The sequence below is a fragment of the Nicotiana tomentosiformis genome, chromosome 2, assembly GCF_000390325.3.
Source record: "Nicotiana tomentosiformis chromosome 2, ASM39032v3, whole genome shotgun sequence".
Classification (NCBI taxonomy): domain Eukaryota; kingdom Viridiplantae; phylum Streptophyta; class Magnoliopsida; order Solanales; family Solanaceae; genus Nicotiana; species Nicotiana tomentosiformis.
Genome location: NC_090813.1, coordinates 95,709,726 through 95,735,003, shown reverse-complemented (window position 1 = coordinate 95,735,003; position 25,278 = coordinate 95,709,726). Strand labels below are relative to the sequence as shown.

General features: G+C 41.7%; 1 protein-coding gene and 1 non-coding gene across 2 annotated transcripts; both read right to left on the bottom strand.

Annotated features, from left to right (window-relative positions):
• Positions 1-615: 615 nt before the first annotated feature.
• LOC138905281 (uncharacterized) lies at positions 616-1,659 on the bottom strand. The gene has a single exon (XM_070193788.1). The coding sequence runs from the start codon at positions 1,657-1,659 to the stop codon at positions 616-618; it is 1,044 nt and encodes a 347-aa protein (XP_070049889.1).
• Positions 1,660-22,792: 21,133 nt separating this feature from the next.
• Positions 22,793-22,866, bottom strand: TRNAW-CCA (transfer RNA tryptophan (anticodon CCA)). The gene has a single exon. It is a non-coding gene; the product is annotated as a tRNA-Trp (tRNA).
• Positions 22,867-25,278: the final 2,412 nt, after the last annotated feature.

Below are 25,278 nucleotides of genomic sequence, written 5' to 3'. Positions count from 1 at the left end.
CCAAATTTGTTTCTTCACATCTTGCCAACACTTTATCTAAATTCGCAAGACAATCATCAAAAGAATCTCCAACTACCGAGAAGTCATCCATGAAAACTTCAAGATAGTCCTCCACCATGTCCGTGAAGATAACCATCATACACCTTTGAAAAGTCGCCGGTGCATTACACAAACCAAATGGCATCCGCTTGAAGGTAAAAGTACCATAAGGACATGTAAAGGTTATTTTCTCTTGATCCTCCAGAGTAATAAGGATTTTGTTGTAGCCCGAATACCCATCAAGAAAGCAATAGATAGCACGGCCGACCAACCTATCAAGCATTTGGTCTAGGAAAGGAAGTGAAAAATGATCCTTTCTTGTGACTTTGTTGGGCTTGCGATAGTCCATACACACTCTCCAACCGGTCACCGTTCTTGTAGGAATCAACTTATTTTTGTCATTGGTGACCACCTTCATACCCCCTTCTTTGGGACACATTGAACCGGAAAAGTTCACGAACTATCAGAAATGGGTTAGACAACCCCATCATCCAACCACTTGATAATCTCCTTTTTGACAACTTATTGTACAGCCTCATTGAGTCTCCTTGGATGTTCAATAGATGGTTTAGCGCCTTAATCCAAGTTGATCTTATGCATGCAAAATGCAGGGCTTATCCCCCGAATATCCGCCAATGTCCACCCAATAGCCTTCTTCCTCTTTTGTAGCACCGCCAATGTAGAATCTACCTGCACGTTATTCAAACAAGAGGAAAGAATAATCGGTAAAGTAGAAAAAGGGCAAGAAAATTCATACCAAAGATGTGGAGGCAATGGCTTCAACTCCAAGGTAGGAGGCTCTTCAATGGAAGGCTTTGTAGGAGGAGTTGTCCTATTTTCAATATCCAAAGATAGTTTTCGGGGTGCATAATTGTACGACCCTATTCCTTGCAAAGATTTCACACATTCCATGAAGCCATCCATCTCGTCATCATCAAAGTTGAGCAAGACCACCTCTAATATATCACCAACATTGATTATGACACTTGTATCATCAACAATAACATCGGTCACCAAGTCCACAAAAGAACACACCTCGTTGCTATTTGGTTGCCGCATGGAATTGCACACATGGAATACCACTTTTTCATCACCCATCCGAAAAGTGAGTTCTACGGCTTCAACATCACAAAGAGCCTTCCCCGTAGCAAGGAAAGGTCTTATAAGAATAATCGGCACCTCAAAATCAACTTCACAATCTAAAATGACAAAATCCACCGAAAGAATGAATTTATCAACACGAACCAAGACATCTTCAATCACTTCTAAAGGTCTCTCCATGGTACGATCATCCATTTGCAATCTCATAGAGATGGGTCTTGGTTGCCTAATTCCCAAGGTCTTGAAAACCGAATAGGGCATCAAATTGATACTTTTCCCAAGATCACAAAGAGCTTTAATAAACTCGACACTTCTAATTGTACAAGGAATCGTGAAAGCACCAGGATCTTTCAACTTAGGAGTCATTGAATGCACAATTGCACTCACTTGATGAGTGCCTTTAATAGTTTCAAAATTCATTGACCGCTTCTTCATCATGAGACCCTTCATAAACTTTGCATAACCAGGCATTTGTTCCAAAGCTTCAACTAATGGCACATTGATTGAGAGACTCTTCATCATTTGAATGAGATTTTTGAATTGATTCTAGCCAATTTGTTTGGCAAGCCTTTGAAGTATGGAGGTGGAGGCTTAGGCAATAATGCCTTAGCCTTTTGCACTATCGGCTCCAGTATATCAATAATGTGATCCCTATACGGGTTCACCTCCTCTTGAGTCTCTTCCAAACTATCATCAATATCAATCCAAACTTCATCATTTTCTTGCACCACATTGTTCGGGACCTCTTCTTCTTGTTCCGCTTTCTCATCATCCACAAGTTATTTTTGACTTGAGGTGGATGCATTCCTACCTCTTCCATTTCTTGTAGTAACGGCCATGGCATGCCTCGTATTGTTTCCACCCTTTGGGTTTACCATCGTGTCCCTTGGTAGTGCCCCCTTTGGACGAGAATTTAGAGCTTGAGAGATTTGCCACATCTGAACTTCTAAGTTGCGGATCGATGTGTTGTGTGAGGCAAGTTGGGCGTCTGAATCGACATTCTTTTCCATCATTTGCTTGAACATGTTCTCAATACCCCCCATCTCATTGGTTGAAGAACTAGGACCATGGGAAGGATAAAGAGGTAGGTTATTCAGTTGTTGATACATCGGGGCCTTTGAAAACCCGACCCCCGATTTCCTTGATTGTGATTCCATCTGCCTTGATTATTACCCCCCACCCACCAATTTCCTTGATTATTGTCGCTCCAATTTCCTTGATTATTGTTGTTATGCCAATTCCCTTGATTGTTTCCGCCACTCCAATTTCCTTGGTTGTTAGAATTCCAATTGCCTTGATTGTTTTGAGGTTTGGGCCTTGGAAATTATTTCGTTGCCCTTGAAAGTTGTTCACATATTGCACCTCCTCTTCTTGTTCATTGTAAGAATCTTCTTGATCAAACCCACTATCCTCTTGTACATAATTCTCCACTCAATGTTGTACTTGCGGACCCTTGGTCCTTCTTTTGTTCACCATCATGTTAGCTCCCTCCATGGCATTGACTTGCTTAGGATTTTGCACTTGTTGAAGTTGAGCCTTTGCTAATTGGTTCATGGTGGTAGTCAATTCGGTAATGGATTGTCCATGGTCATGCAACTCTTTGTGAAGGTAATCGGGGAGGGACTATTGCACTTGCATATCCTTCATTGGGTAACACCCGGGGTGGAGCCGCTCGTGGTGGAGGTGGGGATGGAACGGAGACATTGTCATGAAGCACTCAGCCTCTTCTATTGGCTTGAGGTTCAAGAGGAACCTCATCAACTTGCTCATCCTCAACGTCCACATCCCCCAAAGCAATATTTCCAAGCTCATTGTTTGCCACAGTTGTACCTATGATTTCTCAAACAAGTTAGTAACACGGAAGGAAAAGAAGATACTCCAAAAACACTCCCAAATATATAGCTAACACTGTTTTTAATTCCCCCGGCAACGACGCCAAAAATTGATCACGTTCAAAGCACATCTCAAAAGAGGTATGAAATGATCGCTTGCAATAATAGAAACCCAACTAAGAGTCGGGGTCGAATCCACAGAGAGCTAAGATGGGAGTTAGGGATATATATTTCAATGTGAGTGATTGGATTATCTAGTTTGTACTTCCACAATAAGATTTATTTTCTATTTCTAATTTTTACTCTATTGATTGCAAAATAAAGTAAGAAGACTAGAAAAAATTATTTTTACGGTTTCTCCAAATGAAAAAAAGCCTAAGGCTGTGACCATTGCCTAGGTGTTTACCTAATGGGTTAAAGACTTTAATGCTTGTTTCGTTGATTGGGGTGTATTATAGCTATCAACTCTAATTTACCCACTCAGTACCTTTCGGTCAAAGAGTGATTTTGCCCAATTTGGCTTTCTCAAGACCAAATGGGTATCATCCAAAACAGTTGATAAGAGCTCAAGTCGGGTTATTACTATCTCTAGGTTGAACCCTTTAATTGAGTTAATCAATCGCTCAATTGACCCAATTTCTTGTTAGCTAAGTTATCCTAGACTAAGTCTCTCTTTCTCAAATAGAGACTAAGTCAAATAGGCATGAACTAATATTTGCAACCATTAATTCCACAATTAAAGCATGAACTAAGCTAAATAATAAACACTCAATCACAAACAAGCACTAAATTAGATACACATAAGGCTTACACACTAGGATTGAGTCACAACCCTAGTAGAAATCTAGCTACTCATAATTGAGTTTGAAGAAAGTAGAGAAGAAAGACTAATTAAACTCATAATGAAAGTTTCAAGTGATTAAATCTATTGTAAATACACCAAAACAAAGTAAGACTTCCTAAAATAGTAAAGAAAAATGGCTACAGTAATTTCAAAGGTTCAAACTTGATCTAATTTTGTGAAACTCGTCTATTTATACAAGACTGAAAATCCCGGACAAAAATATCCCTTGGGAGGTTCTGCGACCGCACAATTCCATGTGTGGTCCACAGACTTCTTCATATGGCAAGAGCTAGAGCCGCACATTTCTGAACTGCGGCCGCACGATAACTTTTCTGCGGTCTGCGATGTCAGGGTTGCGGCCGTAAGGCAATCTTGTGCGGCTGCACAAATCTCATGCGGTCCGCAATTCATTGAGGTCCTGGATTTGGTCCTTTTGCACTCTCTGATCTTCGACCCTTAGCCCATCTTTACAGCCATACAATTCATGTGCGTTTCGCAACTTGCACAATTGTCTGCTGATTGTTTCTTCTTTGTTTGCGGCCGCAGATTGAATTCTGCGGTCCGCAATTTCTTTTGCGGCCGCAGAATTCCTTCTGCGGACCTCACATTGTATGCTTCTGTGCCCATTATTGCCTTGTGCTTGGACTGCTCCTTTTTAAGTTGGATTTCATCTCGGGCGCCCAACTTTCAGCATTCCTGCAATTTTGCACAATTTCATTAGTTTCGGGAATACAATTCAATACTTTTAGACTAAAACAAAAGCTAAAAAGGCGCTAATAAGTAGTCAAAATCCCCACTTATCAGACCTACCGTTGTGGACCTTGAAGAGTGTCTAACACCTTCTCTTCAAGGTAATTTGAGCCCTTACCCGATCTTTGGTGATGTAGACTAGTCAAACAGAATTATTTGCAAATATGTGCCTTAACGCACCTTAAAAATCGTTAGGTGGCGATTCGTTTCTTTTAATAACCATTTAAAAGAGTTGTCACACGTCGAAATTCACTTTCGAGAGAAAAAGGGGCGTGATAGATGCAATATTAAGTTAATTATGTATTGCAGTATAAAAATTTACCTTTGTCATTTTCATGCATTTAAGACTAAATTAATGACAAAATAGTGTCATCTTAGTGCTCACCATAATATCTTTAATGAGATGTAATGCAAAGTTTTCTTCGGAGGACTTTCGTTTCTTTTAGGAAATGAGAGTAGCAATTCGTTATAATAACGTGTTAAGAAAGTAAATTTAAAATAACAATATGAAACAAGAATATAGAGAGCAAAAGATGAGAGAGCTTCTTATTTCTTTCAAGCTTTTTTCAAGTGTATTATAAAATGACTTCTCATCCTCTATTTATAGTACTACATAGAGGTATACCAAAAGAATTCTATAAATATGCATTAATCACGGGGGAGATTATGGAAGTATGAGAGTTACAACCATAAGTATTGGACTAGTGGGAGTTATGGAGATAATGAAGAATAATAGTGAATATTACTCATTTATGAGTTATGGACATCCACAGTTAGATAAATATTTATAACAAAGCTATGTTTATCAACAGGATTATATGCATTCCACCTAGATTGAAAGCATTTTATTATTTTTCCCCCTTATATCTTATAGTGGTGGTGTCCGAATTTGTGCCCCTCAATTATTTTTTGGAATATCTATTAGTAGTATTTTTTATCAGCATAAATACGAAATAATTTTGCTGACGAAAACTTAAATAAATTTGATTTATAAGTCTATTAAATTACATCTCTCATTAAAATAGCATATCTTGCTTCAATAATATATATATACACCAAGCACATTTTCGAATCTTTTGATCTTGTCTACTTTAATTTTGACCAGAACAGTGAATGTAATGCACCCAAGAAGTTTCACTGGGGACATCAATCGTGAATATGAACTAGCTGAAGTTTATTTTAAAAGATAAACCAGAGCATTCTCACTCGTTTTGTGCCTTTTTTTTTAAAATCAATTTTCAGTGTTTTGCAAGTTTATTCATTTCGTATGACTTCATGTATTTATTCCAAAACGAAAATGTATTACTAGAACAGTTTGTTTCTCTGAAGTCAAAACAGGTTTACTACAGCCATCAAGAGCGAAAACTGGTAGTCCAATTATATTTGTGTCTGAATCAATCAGCAACTCTGTCCAATATTAATTGTTTGCAATAATTTATGTCCTTGACTATTCCAAACATAATTTTATTTTACCAAGAAACCAATAATTCAATTTTTTAAAGTTGAAAATTACAAACTTTAAAGGCAAAAAGGCCTCCTAGCCACTTAAACTTGTACCCTATTGTCATGCCGATAAATGAACTTTCAAAATTCCCATATAAACATTTAAACTTGAACATATGTGAACTAATAAACATCTCCGACCTATGGCTCATAGCGCGTGCATTACAATTTCACAAACGCGGCAACCCAATAAACGAATAAAAACATGCCACGTGTTAGGCGGGACAACACACTAAGTACCGATATTTCTCATTCATTTTTGCCCTAAAACACTAATTTCATTTTCATTTTTTTCACTCGTCTCTCTCAATTCCCCTCTAACATTTTCACTCGTCTGCTCAAAATGGAGTGAACATTGTCATAGGATTCCATTAGATCATCTGAATGTTGTGTTTATGCCTTTTTCTTTCAAAATCGGTCCCAAAATAAGAATCTGAGATAATCGTGTACCGTCCCTTTCTCCTCCACCAGAAACATAGAAGTCATTAAAGGTCTGATTATTGTCTTTCATGAAATTTCTGATTGTTTTCTTATATTTTTATTCGTTATTGAAGTTGGTCATGGTAGAATAATATTTTGTATGCATGCAATGGTTCTTTCGTTATTTAGGGTTTAAAATTAGGGCTTTTTGGAATAACATACTAAATTCTTATTTTTTCTCTGGGTTTTTTGGTTCCATCTATTTGGCATATAGGGATAAAAAATTAGGACTTTTTATCATATCGAAATTTTTTGTCTCTTAAAGTGATAAAGTTAGGGTTCTTTTTCCGCATTTGCTTGTTCTTTTTCAAACAATATTGTCTCTTTCTTTTGAATATTTTACAGATTTGGACTTATCTTATCTTATTTTCATAGGCGTAGTGAAGCAGGATGACTGTTCTTGTGAAATTACAATTTCACCATCAGGGACAAATGGTAGCTGGCCCATTAATGAGGTATGAAAATGATATAACATGACCTTCTATTGTAACTGTTGACACTGATGAAATGCATGTTATTCAATTCAATAAATGGGCAAATGATATGGGGTACTTAGATGTGGAGAAATTCGCATGTCGAGTCAATAAAAAAGGACCATTTCGATTTATTAAGTATGATGCTGATGTGTTAGAATTATGCAAAGACCTTCATGATGGAGATTTTATTGATGTTTATTTATGTCACACTGTTAATATACCATTTGTTGATATTGAATTGGATGAAATGTTAAGTAGTGGTGTAGACCCCAGTGATATCCTATATGACCAAACAACTGGCTTTAGTGAAGTGACACAAAGGCAAACAAGTAGAGCTAATGCTAGGACAACAAACTCACCTACCAATAATATAAATAGTGGTTGTTTTACTGAGGGGAAGGGTAAAGGGAGGGCTGCTAATATAGAAGATTCTACTGAGGATGAAGGGGAGTTCTACAACTTTCATCTAGCCACAGATTCAGATTGTGAAGAATTTGAGAGTAATTCTGAGAGTGAGGATGGTGAATATGAGGGTGTTTCTGCTGAAGAGGATACAAATGACTCACTTTATGATGCTGATGAGGATGTTGTTGGAAAGACAAGTGATATAGAAGCTGACCTTGTTGCTGCTAGACAGACCAAAGTAAATCAGAAGAACTGGAAAGAGAGATCTAGTGATGTTAATGTAGATGACCTACTTAGTGTCCATATAGGCATTGACCCTTGATTTGAAGACATTTACATGGACAAGACTGCTAAATATGTTGGCAAATTGGGAGGGGATGAGCAGTACCTAGACAGTTCAGATCCAGGGAGTGGGGATAGTACTGATGATGATGTAGATACAGATGCAGATGCAGATGCAGATGATGAGGTGCATAACCTTCCTCCAAGAAGATACAATAGAAAGGTCTACTTTGACCCAAAATGTAAGAAAATTTTTTTCCAACTAGGAATGGTATTTGAAAATGTTAGACAACTTAGATATTCTTTACAAGACTATGCTGTACAGAGGAGAGTTCAGTTAAAGTTAAGACCAAATGAGAGAAATAGGGTTAGGGCAAGATGTTTGAACTCTAGTAGATGTAGATGATATATTTTAGGTAGTTTACAGGGCCACACACAGAACTTCATTGTTAACACATACTACCCTGTCCATTCATGCTTTTCAGTCACAAGGAACAAGCTTGCTAACACAACTTGGATAGTTAAATGTTACAAAGATAAGATCATTAATCAACCTGACATAAAGCTCAAGAAGTTGCAAGAGTTGATAAGGATTAAGTATGGTGTGTATGTAGGAAAAACAATATGTGCCAGGTCTAGATAGAAGGTAATGGGTAAGTATTTAGGTGATTACAAAATGGAGTTTACTAGGATTTATGATTATGCTGACATGATATGAATTACTAACCCAGGCAGCACTGGTGTGGTGAGGACTTCAAAAGAAATAGAACCTAGTAAAAAGGTCTTTGTGGGGATATACATTTGTTTACATACTTTGAAAATAGGTTGGTTAGAAGGGTGTAGAAGAGTAATTGGATTTGATAGTGCATTTCTGAAGGTAGTGTGTAAAGGTGAGCTATTGTCATGAATTGCTAAGGATGGTAATAACCATATGTACCCTGTTGCTTGGGCAGTGGTTGAGAAAGAGACCAAGAACAGTTGGTCCTGGTTTTCTTATTTATTCTAGTAGGGTGTTGACCTGACCTCATCACTACTCTACTGAGGTTAGCACTTATTGGGTACCGTTGTAGTCTACTCATTCTACACTTTTGCACATCCTTTTATGCAGATCCAGGTAGCCTTACCAGCCTAGGCACCGGTGAGTAGAGTTTAGATATGGAGACTTCAAGGTATACCTGCCGGCGTCTGTGGGCCCTCGGAGTCACCCTCTACCTAGTTCTATTTCATTTTCCCCTTTTATAGATAATGTTGTATGGGGATATTTAGTATACTGTTGTAGAGCTTGGGACTTGGTATCACCCGATGTTGGGAGTTTTATTCTGTTGAGTTGTAGAGTTCTTTTATGTTAGTTGTTGAGTTAACCAGCCCATGCCCAAAATAACATCAAAATCTACCATACTGAGCAATAATAGATCAGCTCTGGTCTCAAAACCATCAAGAACAACTAAACATGACCGATACACATGGTCAACAACAATGGAATCTCCACAGGCATGGACACATAAATAGGAGAACTCAAAGAATTACAGGATATACCTAAATATGGAGCAAAATAAGATGATACATAGGAATAAGTGGAGCCTGGATCAAATAAGACCGATGCATCTCTATGACAAACCGGAACAATACATGTGATAACTGAGTCGGATGCAACTGCCTCCGTCCTAGCAGGAAGAGCATAATATTTGGCCTGGCCTCCCCCTCTAGGGTGACCTTTATCTGCCCGACCTCCACCTCTAGCTAGCTGTGCAGGTGGAGTGAAAACTGGTGCGGTAACCATGGCCTGAGAAGCCTGAGGGCCTTGTGGAATACGTGGGGCCTGTGTAGTCTGTGGAGGTGCACCCCTCCTGAGTTTGGGCAGTCCCTCACCATATGACGAGTGTTACCACACTTTGTTCAAGATGTATCTGAATTGATGTCAAATGCTGAGCATAGAATGTGTGCAAGGCACATATGGAGCAACTGGAAGAAAACCTGGGGTGGTGAGGAAAGAAGGAAGAAGTTCTGGGGTTGTGCAAGAGCTTCATTTGAAGCATTTCTGAAGGTTAAACTAGAGGAGTTGGCAGAATTGGGTGGCAATAAGATAATAGAAGACTTGCTTAGATATCCCAAACAGTCACGGTACAAGGGATTTTTTAAATGCTGTAGTAAGTGTAATATTATGGAGAACAATATGTGTGAGGCCTTCAACAGTTGGATACTTACTTCTAGGCACAAGTCAATCATAACCATGTTGGAAGAGATCAAAGTGAAGGTAATAGAGAGGATGACTAATATGAGAGAATTTGCTACAAAGTGGAATTCTGATATATCTCCTATGGCACTGGGGGTACATTGAAGAGCAATATATAAGAGCCTCCAAGCATGAATATAAATGGAATGGGGACACTGGATTTGAGATCCAAGATGGAATTTACAAACACATAGTTGATTTTGTAAAGAAGGAGTGCACATGTAGAATGTGGCAGCTGAAAGGCATACCCTGCTCCCATACACTTTGTGTAATTTTTTTAAAAAGGTATGACACTACTGACTATGTTGAGCATTGGTATAAAAAGGAAACATACCTCAAGGCATTCAGTTGTTACATACAATCTATGACCAACATGGAGATGTGGCCTCCAACTCAAAACCCCAAAGTTGAGCCTCCTGTAATTACTAAGATACCTGATAGACCTAAGAAGCATAGAAGAAAGGCTCAAGATGAACCTACAAAGAAAGTTTTTAAGAGATTAAGAAAGGGGACACCAATGACCTGTTTTCATTGCAAGACAACAGGGCATAACAAGAAAGGTTGTGCAATCCTGGTAAGAATCAAATACTTCTTATGCTTTATGTGTTTTTAGTCTTTTGCTGAATTTTTATATTCTGGGTGTTTTAGAAAAGGCAAAGTTCAACTGCTAGTGCTGGGAGTAGTACTGCAAATGCCCAGGCTACAATAGCTGCTTCAGGAGGTCTTTCTGGTACTACTGCCAGTGGTGGATCTGCAGTACAACAATCTGCTACTATTGCAACAACAAGATCTACAACACAAAGAAATTTTGGAACTACTACTGATGGTGGATCAGGAACACAACAATCTGGAACTACAAAAGAAAGATCAAGGACTCCTCAACAAATTCTTAAAAATTTAGGTGGAAGGCCTAGGCTTAGGACTGCTGGATTTGGAATACTATTTGGTGAATCAGGGACAGTCATAGAGAAGGTAAGTATGTGAAATTTTGTCCAATTGTTGTGTCTAATTACTATACTAAGTTCTAAAATTATATTTCTATTTGAATGTAGTTTGGGTTAAGGGATAGAGTCACACATGATCCTAGGTAAACAATTGATGCTAGCCAGACCATTATTAATCTTGGATATAGAGCACCCGGACTAAGGTGGAAGGGAACAAATGCAGTAACCCAAAGGCAGCTTCAACAACAGGCTAGAAGGAGACAAACTCAGGCAACCCTAAGCCAATCTGAAGCTATAGTGAGAAGAATCAAATCCAGTTTCCCTAGCTTTGTATTTAGGGTTTTCTCGTATCCTTTTTCTTGGATTAGCATCTCGAGGTCCTTTGATGGGCATAAAGAAATCGTCTTGGTAGCAACCACCAAACCAATAGAACAAGGGTTAGCTCCGCAGCAGGTCTACAAGCAAGGTAAGTGGGTCCATTACTAGCCAACTCCGGACCGAAAAGACCTAATAGACTAATCCCTTATCTAGGATCGTAGATGCTAACGGGGCGGGAATCGAAGTGGGGGACCCCTCTACCGCCTGTGTCTATCTCCTGTCAAGCCAACCCACATTACTGACTAACGGTGGATAATCATATTTCTTAGAGGTACTAAATACAACTCCATGAATGAGCAAAATGAAGGATGCATTAATGATAAAGATCTCTGGGGAAACCGCTAAAAAAAGATTGAACATGTGGGAGGATCCGAACGAATCAGGAGCAGTCGTGTGGTTTTCCTAGAGATCGCCGTGAGTTCTTTGCCAAATTAGGTGGAGTGGGGAAGATTAGAACTATTTTCATCTTGAATCTAGCACCCTCACAAGGTACTATTTCTCATAAAAGAATTTTACGAAAGCTGGCACCCTTGGTGCGTGATAGCTACGTAATATCCTTAGTTTCATCCTTTTTAAAGATACCAGTTTATGACCAAAATAGAATTAATTGTTCTATTACGGAAGTAGGGATCCCACACGCTGGGTTAATCACTAAGGTCTTATACAATTTTATGTTGGATGATTTCAACCGGGGATTTAAACAGCTATACCCTAGTCTTTCTTATTATCGTTACTTGGCTGACTCTCCTCGAAAGGAAAGAGGGACGAGCGAACGGCTTTAGTATCAGTAAGCATTCCCCCGCCGGGCTCAGTTTAGGCTTTCCAGTCTTGTTCCCTTTAATTGCATGAGATAAGAAAAATGAAATATCAAGCGGGAAGGCAATTACGGTGAGGGAAAGGCAAACCTTTTTAAAGATCACTCAACGATGTGGCAAATCCCCCTTTTTAGTTGCCTAGGTTACACCTTCGGAATACCCTATAAGGGAATTTTTCTACTCCCCCCAATCTTCACTTTACGCCACGCCGACTCCCCTTTCATCATAAAGCGTGGAATTAGACCAAGCAATAACGATTAAGGAATTTGAGCGCTGATGTAGCTAAGAGACACCTTCATAGTCAATTCATTAGGGTTGTCACCTTCTACCCGGAAAAGTATCCACCGTTCCCGAGCCAGGTTCCCTGGATCCACGTGTTCCTAGCCGGCCTAAATGGATGGGAGTAGGTATGGGGCGAATATTTATCACTCCCATACCAAACCTATGATCCACGTGTTCCTAGTCTTATTATATATCGGAGGTGCTCACCCTAATTTTCTTTTTGCTTCTGATTTGATTTCGCCTGAAACGAATCCCTCACTTTGATAAGAAATATCTGAGTAAACAACCTTTGAGCTGAGGTAATATTCCATTTTTAGGGTTAGCTTTGCTTTCCTTGAGTATGTTTCTGCCCTAAACTAAGAAAGAGTATATTGCTCATTTTGATAAGAGTATTACATACTATCTGCTGGAATGTTTTCAACATCCCCCTTATACAACTACGGGAATTTCTTCTGGTTCACCGGGGTATCAGCGTACTTCACGGCTAACTGGAGCCAGTGTAGATAATTCCTTTTCCGAATGAAAGGCGATAGGGGGCGTACCCTAAGGAATCTGGGTACCGGGTGTATACTCGACGCATGGCGCCTCCTAGGAGACACTAGAATCGGCATTTCCTCGTCTTTCACTCACCGAACAGTGTGTGTCCTCTCCCCTTTTGGATCTGGTTAAGCGCAACCACTGGTAAACACTTAACCCTCATTTCACTCGTCCAACCCTCTTTACGAACTTGTACAATCGATCCTCCCTTCGGGAAGTAAGAGCAATTTTCCCTTGCCTTGAGCCAGTTCCAGTCATGAGATGACTTTTCCCTTACTTTTTTCATTCACATTCTCTCTCCGCTCACCGCTCTCCCTGTGGGTCGAGCCTCCTTTTCAGTCGCCCTCTACAACTAAGTCATCCCTCATTCTCTTATTATACCGGCAGGCCAGGGCGAATGAGGTAGGGTTAGATTAGATGGAGGAGGACTGCGAACGTCCGTCCCATGAAGTGCCAGGGAACCATGCATTCCTCCCGGGCTGGGCTCTCGCGTGTCCGGGATCCGATCAAATCTACCAGCCTTTGCCACCATGAGACCGGAAATCAATGCTTTCGCACGAAGTCCTTGTCACTGTGGAAAACTGGTACTTTCCTATAGTTGATCAAGGCTGCTTGAACTTTCAAACCTAGTCAGGTCTTGGAATCGGGCTAGGAGCAGCTATTGAATTTGGTGATGGTGGGCATGGACTACCAGGGTATCTAATCCTATTCGCTCCCCATGCTTTCTCACCACAACGTCGGGTCCCCAGTCGCTGACAATTGAGTATGGCATTCCATGCAATGAATGTATCATTCAATGACGTTGCCAAGGTAGATGTTTTTCGGGTTAACCCTATTCGAGTGACAAATCGAGTCCATAGATTTGGACCTACAGGTTTGATGCGCGTTCCTAGTTTTGCCGGAAACACTTTGGACCAGCTCAATCCAGAAAGTTCAGAGGGTAGGAGGTATGGAGAAAGGAATGCATTTGAACTCGTTATAGTGCGCATCGGCTAGAGGCGGCGGACATTAGGCCGTTCACGGGGACTGAGTCTTTTTATTCAGATGCTCAGTTTGACGACCTTTCTTCCGGTAAATGGAAAAGTCAGTTTTTTTTATAGTTGTCTCTTGCTTTATCGAAGGATTGATATAGAGAAGAAATTCCTATATTTCTTATCTAAGCCCACCTACCGCCTTCCTTCCGGAGTGCTAGCGCTTGACTAATAACATATCAAAGGGCCTGAAAAAACGTAATAGGCTGCTACTTTCCTTTCTACAATAAGCCTACGAGATGAATTGGACCTCAGCCCGAAGAGCACTTCCCTGGCGGAGAGATTGAAAGAACGGAACTCCAACGCACTGATTGAGCTAGCTAGAAGCAGGAACTCCTATTTATTTAAGTAAGGCCAGCCCCATTGAGATGACCCAAGAATTTTGCTATTTCGATTTTGCTAGTCCTTGGGAACAACGTAGCGACAAATAATTCAGAATCAGAATAGGTCCAGTCCAGGGGACAAATCAATAGGAAATGCTATTTTCTTCGTAAGAATAAGAATTCACTTTTATGAAATGAAAGAGTTTCACGGGAATTGTCTTGATCGTCGGATATCATTGAGAAAGAAATAGGAAGAAGTGTTATCGAATGATTTCCTGCAATTCTTCCCTGGGCCTGCCTTTTCAATCAATCTCCGGCCGCTCAGTGCCGCTATTGGTACGAGTTGTAAGGAGTCTTGGTCTCGAGTCAAGCTGGGGTGTCATTTCATTCTCGTAATGGGAATGAGTGCACTGCAAGTCGAACTTCAGCCCCTTCGAGTTGGCCACGGGGTAACAGCCTCTGACGCCCCACACCATTGCGACAGGGGGGGGGGGCTTGCCCATCAGCCTACTTTGCCAAGAGGTGGCAGGAGCGCAATGACCTTAGCCCAAACCTAAAGCAATTCTTCCTTTCAAGCCTTCTGCCTTACAGTCTATAGACCTTACCTCACTAATCTTTTATTTTCTCTCGAGGCTGAATAGAAACTTATTCTTGCCCCCTTCCCTTATGTTGCTGAAAGGCATTCTATTCTTCACGTCAAATTGAAATAAGGCCACCTTTTGATTGCAGCCAAGGCAAGAATGCCACGAATGGTGTTTAGCAACCTGAAGCCCTTTCTTACCCTGCCTTTGGATTCGTATTTTGTTCATACACAATCAACGGAGGCCTTCCCGACATATGTTGCAACGTCTCCAATAGCATGCTCTTACTTCGTCTTTCCCTTAATAAGTCATCAAATTTGATGCTTCCCGAGTTCGAGCAAATGCAATGCGACATCCTGGCAAAAAAGGGCGTTACCACTGACCCGAGCCTATGCGAAGCAAGCCTACACCCTGGACTGGCTCCAGGCCAAAGTGATGAAAAGGCGAATGGTCGTATATCATAATATAATATAAAAAGGTCCATGAGAGAAAGCCTAGCCCTATCTTAACCTTATGATCCTAGTCAGCTCGTCTCTGTCTTGAGGAAAGGGACCGAGCTGACTGATGAGTGCCTTTTTAGCCTTTATTTAAAAGGCTCTCATATGGAGCTAACATGGCTGACTACATACAAGTATAGCCAAATCAAGATGAGATGGGATGGCCGTTCAGAGGCCGCAGCGGGACCAACCAAGATCGTAGTTTTCCGCGAAATCTATTTCAGTAGAGCGTATGATGTCGATGGCCCGAGGTAGAGCACTCAATAGGCTAGGGTGGCCTCATTTCGCCTTACCAACCCCAGGGAAACTCCAAATACAGGCCTAGATCGTTTGTACAGACAGACTTTTTGGATGCTAAGATCCAAAGTCGAGAGGGAAACAACATCATCCATACATAACGAATTGATGTGGTATATTCATATCATAATGAACAGTATGAACTAGCATTCTTATTGAAACTTTAACTCATAGGGAAGAAAATCGATTTATAGATGGAATCAAATATGCAGTATTTACAGACACTTCCCTATACTAATTGACACCAAAGTAATCTTTGAGCGGATTTGAAAGCATCATATTGAATCAGACAGAAGGTTCAAAAACAAAAAAAGCGAATGAAAGAAGCGAAGGTAAGAGTCAAAATACGCTGTGGAGAAGAGCTTACTTATGAGCAAAAGGGGAGGACGAAGTCGCAGGAGATTCGGTTAACCCGTGTTGGGGTGACACTCCGCTTCTTTATACTCTTTGGAGGCGAGAAACTCCCGTTCCCTTCTCCTTTCTTACTCTTCCGAGGATGGTTCGGGGGGAGCCGGTTCCGCCTCCGGCTGAGGAGGGAAATTTCAATCGATACGCGGTAGCTTCGATGAGCTGGGACGTGGAAGTGAAAACCCTACCCTTCCTTCGGTCTCCGCTTTTGGGGGCGGGAGTGCTTGGTCGCTGGGGTTTCCTTTTCCTCAACCAATTCGGTTGTGTCAGCCCTGAGATTGGTCTAACATTTTGTTATGAGCTGGCTGGATTGAAGGTTAGATAGATTTGAGTTCAAGTGGGACAGCACCTTCGATTGACTGCTCTATCTAGAATCGACCATATTAGAAGTCTTAAGGTAGAGAGGTTGATTGTGCTTCATGACAGCCAATGACCGAGCTTGAGGTGGGAATAAAGAGAATCTTCTATAAAGAATCTTCCTTTTATCTCCGCAGAAGGCCTGATTTATGCTTATTATCAATCCTTGTGGGAGCTTACCCCTATGGCTTTAGCACGCCCTCCCACTTCTAAGGATAAATACCCATACTATTGAACTACAGCTCCCCTCTACGAGATGAACTCAACAGAGAAGAGGGGAGGAGCGGCAGGCGGTGGACTCTTTTATTAGGTAAGGGAAGAAGGGGCCTAAGCACGGCAGATGCCGTACACTTGAGTGGCAAAGAAAGCGAGACCTTACCTTTTTTTCCAGGCCTGTTCGGACATACGGTTCCCGCAGAAGATCAAGTTGGTTAGCCGTGTGATGGGAAACCTTCCCGCACGGTTCGGAGAGCACTGAATTAGAATGAGAGGTTTACCACCACCTGAATATATAAGGAAGTTCACACACCCTGGAAAAATCCATCCTGTATCCCTGACTTGCCAACTTGATCGCTAACCACCGCTCACCCCGATCACATATTGGCACGTTCATGATGCATCATAATCAAAAGGCCGTAAAGTAAAGAAGGCTACGCAGCACGAACAGGTCGAGATGCGATGTCGATCACATCGGGTGGGGCCATTCTCCCAGAGCAGAGCTTGAAGCAAGGGTTAGAACTTTAGATGGGGGCCTCTGTCGATAGAGCTAAAGCAGTCATTCATTAATCCACCCTCGACATACTAAGGAAAACGGCTGATCCAACTACAGAACAAATACAGACATAAACATCAAAAATACCGCACAGAGCCCCCGCTCTAAAAAAAAAAAAGTAAAGTAGTTATAGACCAAAGGAGGATAATCCTCCTAACAGGCAGCCAAAGATGGGCGAGGATCAATTAGTTAGCTAACGAAGTTGATGTTGAAGTAGAAAGAAGGCTAATAAATAGGAACGAAGTCGTTTTCTCCGCTCGGGAGAGGAAAGACCGGGAAGTATCTCCTGTTCAAAAATTCGAATATTCTTTTATTTTGAGAAGGCTTCCGTCTACTAGTCAAGAAAATACGATTGAAGCCTCTCACAGGCAACTAAAGCTAGGAAGGTAGGTTAAAGTGACTAGTCTTTCTTATCCGAAAGCAAGCAAGACAACAAGGGAGGTTTTAGGCAACTCGCTGGTTTCGAGATGGGTTTCCTTGCGGGTGTGTCTGGCAAACAGATCACAATTATAGGTACCTGGGAGCATACCGATGGAATGAACGAAATACGAACAGTTAACATAATATGGTCATAGATCTTAGGTTGTAACTTGATCATGAGCGTTTTTTCAAATAATCTATGATTAGATCAGCTAAGTTAGGTATATCCTAACCCCTACACCTGAGAATGTAAGTTATCACTGGTATTAAAATGAATAACTCTCCGACTTGCAAGCACTCTCTATTCTTTCCCATCCTTTCTTGTTATCCCGTCCCTGAGAATGAGTTGGCTTTGGAAGCTAGGCTCAGATAGAACGTATAAGTAGGCTTATTGGAATAGAAGCCCTTAGTGAGAGAGTTAAGAAGGCTTAACTCCGTCAAGCCTGTATGAGTAGTGAAGAAGTGTAGAGCACTTTGGTTGGTTGTTGACCAAAGAAAAGCATGGGAGAAAAAAAGATGGACGAAGACAACAAAAAGTGATGCTCATCAGTGTCAGGACAGCGCCAAAAAACGAATAGGTAGGTGGTTCAGTATAGTTTTAAGTAAATATAAAAAAGACCTTTTAGCGTTCTGGGGCCCTACTATGTATTCAAATTGTTGCTCGTGAACCGCCAAGTACCAGTCTCGCAACAATATTGGCGCAAAAGGATCGGTCCTTCACTTGTTGATCGTTCGCGAGTCGAACTACAAGACATTTTCAAGAGCTTTCAAAAGCTTTTAGAGCCTTATGCTCTAAAACCCTTATTACGGATTATTATTGACTACTGATATAGGGTTACCGTACAATATTTTGCTTAGCTCGGTGCAGACTACGGATTACGCACTTGTTCTCTACTTGATACTCTATTTACTTTCAAAAGCAAAATGCCTATACAATATTTAGGGTATAGCCTACTTCCCTAGTGACTTTCCTTACTTATTCTTACTATGCTTGGACTGACTGCACTGACTGGAATGAGCGTAGGATCGCTAGACTGCTAACAAGCTTTCATCTCTTATTCCGACATCGGATTCAAAGAGACCTAGGTTTTGATATTCCTTTCCCTTACTCCGAAGAATGGCCCGAAGGCAGGGAGTTACTTTCTCAGTTAGGCGAGAAAGAGCGAAGCAAGGCTTTTCGCTTTCACCAGCGAAACTTCTTGATCTTTCCACTCCTGAGACTTATCCCTCGTTCTAAGAGCTACTTTCTTAGCCAAAGCAAGGGTTAGTTAGTTAGGCTAGCGGCTGGGCCTAAAGCAGAAAGCGTACTCTAGCTACTTTATGCCTCCTCTCTCTAAGAGCAAGTTGAAAGTCGAATTCAAGAGCGAGACCAGCAATTGTGGGTTTTTTTCTACCAATTGGGGCTCTCCCTTCACCACCCCCATGGGGATGGTCTACAGGGTCCATAACTACTCCTCTTACTACAGGACGCTTACCTAGCCAATGCTTAGATCCGGCTCTACCCAAACTTTTCTGGTTCACCCCAACATTCCCCACTTGTCCGACTGTTGCTGAGCAGTTTTTGGATATCAAACGGACCTCCCCAGAAGGTAATTTTAATGTGGCCGATTTCCCCTCTTTTGCAATCAGTTTCGCTACAGCACCCGCTGCTCTAGCTAATTGTCCACCCTTATCCAAGTGTGATTTCTATGTTATGTGTGGCCGTGCCTAAGGGCATATCGGGTAGGACCTGTGAGAGGCTTCAATCGTATTTTCTTGACTAGTAGACGGAAGCCTTCTCAAAATAAAAGAATATTTGAATTTTTGAGCAGGAGATGCTTCCCGGTCTTTCCTCTCCCGAGCGGAGAAAACGTGAAGGTGCGAAGCGACAAACAATTCCCGAGATGCTGTTTGAATGGTACTTGATTCATAAAGAATGATTCTTTTGAAGTTATACGAACTTTCTAAAAAACATGCCACACGTAGCATGTCACGAGATATATCGCTCTCGAACTTCTTACGGTAAGGCCAATGCACCATCCAGCCAGTGTGGTGGCAAATACGCTGTGCTCTAAGCTAAGCTGTTTACCTTGTAGACGGAGGAGATATAGAAAGTGTGCCGTGCTTGATTCAGCACGTCATGAGCACCAGGATAAGGGGCGGTTGAGCAACTCAAGCAAATCGCCTTACCTTATTCCAACATAGGGACAGAAGGGAGAAGGTTGTGAAGGTGGCCTCGTTATCCATACCTCCGGTCGGATGAATGGAGGACTGACCGACCCGGGTTTTCATGAGCGTTGGCAGGTTCTGGAGTGCCTGTCAAGGGCAAAATGATAGTCTTATTACTTATGCTTAGCCCGATGCAGACTCGAATATTCTACTGATATAGTAACGCGCACGCTCTAAAACCACGTAGGCACTCCGACATATAAATGACTATATCATCTCTGGCAATATTAACCAGCGCAGGAGCTGCTACAATTGCTTCAGCGGGAGATGCTTTCACTAAACCTATCTCACCAAGCCTTAGGAGTGCTCCACCGTGGGCTTGGCTTGTAGCGACTGAATCTTATTTCCGATAGAGCACCATTGATTGGTCTATTGGCAAAGGAAACCCGAGAATTCAAGATTTTGTTCTGTCCTGGCGGAGTGACATACCGGAAGAAATTGGAAGATCGACGACGGAACGAAGAATGCTATTTTACGACAGCAACACAACAAAGAAAAATTTTATGGGGCTTCCCTATCGAGAATTAAAAGTTTTTCTCTTAGAGAGGCGTTTTCCTCGCTTAGAAGAATGATTGGAGGCTTCAGCAAATGATTCAGGTTCATGAGAAGATTGAACTGAGATGAGGTAAGCTCGATCTTTTGGGGAAAACGATTCATAAGCCTTCAACATGATAAGAAACTTGAGAGGATCGACGAAGCTGAGAGCGGGATCCAGAATTTGAGGAAGCATCTGGAAGGGAAGCAACTGGGCTAGACTGCTGATCTTCTAGAGTAGCCTGACCCTGGGAAAGAGACTGTAATCGCTGCGAGTTTTGTCCCTACCGAAATGGGATGATGTGGGTAGTCTATTATTCATGAAAGTTCTTTCTTAGGGCAGAGGGGTTCATAATACCACATAATAAATCTAACTTAATCTTAAGTTTCATCGCCTAGATGCTAGGTTCATCCCTAAAAAGTAGATTATTTCGATCAGCATTAGAATCAATATTTTGCTTGGCATAGTTGCAATACGACTTTCCTGGTCTATCCCTCGCATTCGGCTATAGCAAGAGCCCCCGAATCTAGAGCTGTTTGTCGTTCCAACCCAGTTCCAACAATGCATTTCTTAGAGCGAGAAAGAGGAATTGCTTGACGTTGCATATTAGAACTCATTAAAGCTCGATTCACATCATTATGTTCGATAAAAGGAATGAGGGAAGCTCCAATAGAAAAATATTGAAAAGGAAAAATACTTCGAACACTTGAGTGGCAAAGGAAAGCGAGGCCTTACCTTTTTTTCCAGGCATGTTCGGACATACGGTTCCCACGGAAGATCAAGTTGGTGAGCCGTGTGATGGGAAACCTTCCCGCACGGTTCGGAGAGCACTGAATTAGAATGAGAGGTTTACCACCACATCATTTCATGCAAGGGGAGCTCGCTCGATTCGCAGATTGGTCCGACTCGTAATTCACTTCTGACCCCGTGTTCGATAGCCCGACCGTAGTAAAGATATCGAGTGAGAGTAATCAGATATTATTAAGATAAACCTAGTCATAGCCCCATACCTACTCCCATACCTTGATTATGTGTCCATGTGGAATCTACATTGTCACAGTGTCGGAGTGTCTGTCAGTAATTTATTAAGATCGAGCACCAGAGCTGCCCATAACAGCGTACCAAAAAGAAGAATGTGAGAAGAAAATAGAGATGTAGAGCAGCTAGGAGCTAAATATTAGAAGAGCGCCCTCTCTTTTCTTCGGGAAATCGAGGAAGGCTGTATTCAAAAGCTATGTCGGAATTGGCCAGTGCAAAGATAATCATTGATGCTGGGAGTTTGGATAAGGTCCACAGTGGAAGGCTTTGCACCTGAGCCTCGTTAGACTCAGCTGAAGTGTAAGGTGTAAGTGAAGAAAATAGAAGAGTGGGATCATAGAGAAGAAGGAAAAAAAAATGACAAAACAAAAACTACAAAGGAAAGATAATAGAATCTCACTCATTTCAGGTAATATTTACTTAGCTCGCTCCTTGCTCGCGGAGGATCTTCTGATCAATCCAGAGATCATTTGGATTCCATTAGTAATGAGGATTCGGAATATCACACATTGATTAATCAAAGAGAGATTCAACAACGAAAAGAAAGATCAGGCAATAAAGAATAAAGAAAGAAAGCTATGGGGAAAGATCCCACACCTGGCTCGCTCTAGGCGGATTCACTTGAATAGGAAGTTGAATTGTGAGCAGGCTATTGGATTTCTTCCTCGCTACCCACTTTCTACTTATTACACTCCTTCAATCTAGTGATCGCTTCGTATACTACGCTTCTTATCCAGCGTATTGAACTCGTTTATTCCACTCGCTCCCTAGCTCTAAGAGCAACTCCTCTTTTTAGAATTGTTGAAGAAACTACTAACTCTAACTATCTAACTGCACTGATCGGGGTCGATCTCACTGACCCCTTACTTCACCATGCCCAAGCCGGAGGCTAAGGAGAGCAGAATAAGGTGAAGGTAGATACCGCTCATCAAGAGCTTGGTTAAGTGTCCAAGACCGTATGCCTTGCTGGTTGGATCTGAATCTGCGAAGGAAAGACCCCCATTTCATAGCGCCCGGGGAACACAAGTTTGATCGAGGATTGGAGAGGAGAGGTGGAAGAAAGGGCTCAGGATGGATTTAGGAGTCTTTGTGCGAGCCGTATGCAGTGAGAGTCGCACGTACGGTAACGAGGGGGGTTCGCGTCTATACGTGTAGTGTGGTGCTTAGGCCTACCCACCCTATTTGTTCCATGATCTATGGGTCTACTGGAGCTACCCACTTCGATCTTTGGCTGGATTATTACTAACTGCATATTTAAAATACAGGCGTGGTGATCAGTTGGACCTTTGATTAATTAACATCTCTTTTTTTTGATTGACCTCCTCCTTTCTTTAATTCATAAGCACAGGAGGTCAAATTTCGATTGTTGTGAAAGTTACTGAATGAATCTATTTCATTCTAATTCGATCTAAGAAGAAAAAAATCACGCTCTGTAGGATTTGAACCTACGACATCGAGTTTTGGAGACCCACGTTCTACCGAACTGAACTAAGAGCGCTTTCTTATCATAGTAGATACGACTGTAAAGAAAAAGGATTCTTTACAAATTGAACAGAAGTGAAATAGATAATAGTGAGAGGTAGAATGCTTTTATTTAGGGTTTGATAATTATGTGTCGAGAAGAAATTAAATCACCAAAGCTACCTGACTAGGTTCCCTGGGTGTAGCCCTAAATATTGTATAGGCTAGGTCTTATAAATAGAGCCTTACTTGTTCTCTGTCAGTAGAGTGATTGCCAAAACCTAGGTATGTTTTTGGAGAATAATAAGAAGAGACGGTTGTAGCTTTTAGAGACTATCCTCTGCAGCTATAGCTACGTGGAAGCCAGCTGCTTAAAGACATGCTATTCCCTATTATGAGCCTACTCAGATCAGAACTAAACTAGTTGATTCTCTTTGGCCGGCCGACTTGTTGCAACCTTCGCATTTCCTGCTGAGATCCCAAGTCTCCAAGTAGGCCCTCTTGGCCACCCACGACTGGTTAATAATAATTTCTACCATCTCACTTGGTGATGGAAGTTCACCCAAGTTGCGGTGCCACAATCTTCTAACTAGTCGTGCCTTCTCCGATTCAATCAGAGGGCTAATCTGTTCGGCCAAGCGATAAATTGAGCACATTTCTCGTTATTTATCAGCACCTTCGTTATTCTCTTATTTTCTTTCCTGCTCTCCTCTGCTACAGAATCCGGTCTTAGTTGAATAACCCTTGCTATTGAATCCGATGCTCTATATACAGAAAAGGCAGGAAGAAGAGGCCCTCGCTCTACAGGAAACCTAATAGAATGGGCAGATTCTTAAGGTGGAATGGGCCACTTATCATAGAAGAATCTTTCTTACATCGATTACTGACTATACGGACAAGGCAAGTCAAAGCAAAGCCGATGCACCTGATACGACTAAAAAAGAGAGCAATGGTCTGAAACCCCAAGCAATTGACCAGGAGAGAATCATCGGGAATGGACTAAGGGCTTACCAACCCTTTCTTAATCTAAGGCATCTACCCCTGGCAGAAAAGAAGATGGAAAGAAAGCCGATTGATACCTTAGCTTTGAACCAGCTTCTTCAATCCTGCTGCTCTTCTCCCTCTATATAGCGCGAGTAGCTTGCTTCCAAGCCACTGGCCGGAACCAGATAAGGAACAAGAGAGAGAAGCAGCTCAATTTCAAAGGTTACGCGCGATAGCCACTCGTGCAGAAGGAGATGTTTGGGAGAAAAGCCCCGTCTTATGGTGCTTTTGTTAGGAGTTCCCCCTCTCCGGTATATTTTACTGTGGCAACCCTGATGGAAAAGATTGTTGGCCCCCTCTCTGCTGGTTCTCTCAGACTAGCATCAACTGATGTTAAGGTTAACCCAATAGTCAGGTTTCATTACTTCCGAAATCCTGGTGATGGATGTGGAGAGGTATGTGAACAGAAAGATTCATGATGTACAACAAAGCCGCTCCATGTAGGAATTTAAGCCCTCTCTCGAATTCAAAGATGTAACACAAATAATGGCTCTCTTCGCCGGGATGTCAGTAGGTTAGGCAGCTCTAAGGTTTTTTATATTCGGTGGAAGGCACGCTGAAACTCTGCCCCAACCAAGTGAAACTAAGAGTCTGAAAGAGTTCACGATCTGATCTATGGGGTGTTGACCCTCGGAGGACGGCTAAGAATGTCCATTAAAAGGAGGCCTATTTCTGTACCGGTTCCGGAAGAGCGAAGAAAAAGGGGATGTTTTGTTAATAGGAACAAAAAAGTGTTTATAGCCGTAATGATGTAAACAAGAATACTCATCCGAGCCGCAGGAACATGTACATACGGAATACGAGAATTCGAGGATCAATTTATTTTAACGTTGATAATTATAGTGATAGTCTTTATTTTTTATTTTAGCTTCCCTCATTCCTTTTATTGAGCATAATGATGCGAATCGGGCTTGTTGTATTTAGTATACAGCATCAAGCAGTTCCGCTTTCCTCTACCGTTAATGTGCCGAGACCGATCATATACCCGCACTGAAAGCAATTAAGAAAATAAAAAGGAGCCCATTCATTGTTGCCGATATAGAGGCTGCTCTCCACGATGATGTTCATGTTCCTTGCGCAGTGGGGTTCTTAGTGGTTAAGCCCGATGCTCTAGAGGAAGGCAATGAAATTGTTGATGCATCGAATCCCATGGTTGGCTTTTGGGGAAAGAAGGAGAGTGATTGGCATAAAGTAGGGCAGAAAGAGGGGATTCAGGTTCTCTTTTAAAAGGATTGGATTTGCTGCTTGCCTTCCGCACCTTGATCTGTCTAGTTCTATTTTCCCTCAGCCATTGTAGCACGTGTGTGGCCCAGCCCATAAAGGCCATGCGGACTTGACGTCATCCCTACCTTCCTCCAGTATATCACTGACAGTCCTTCGTGAGTGCGGCACACACCTTTTTGTT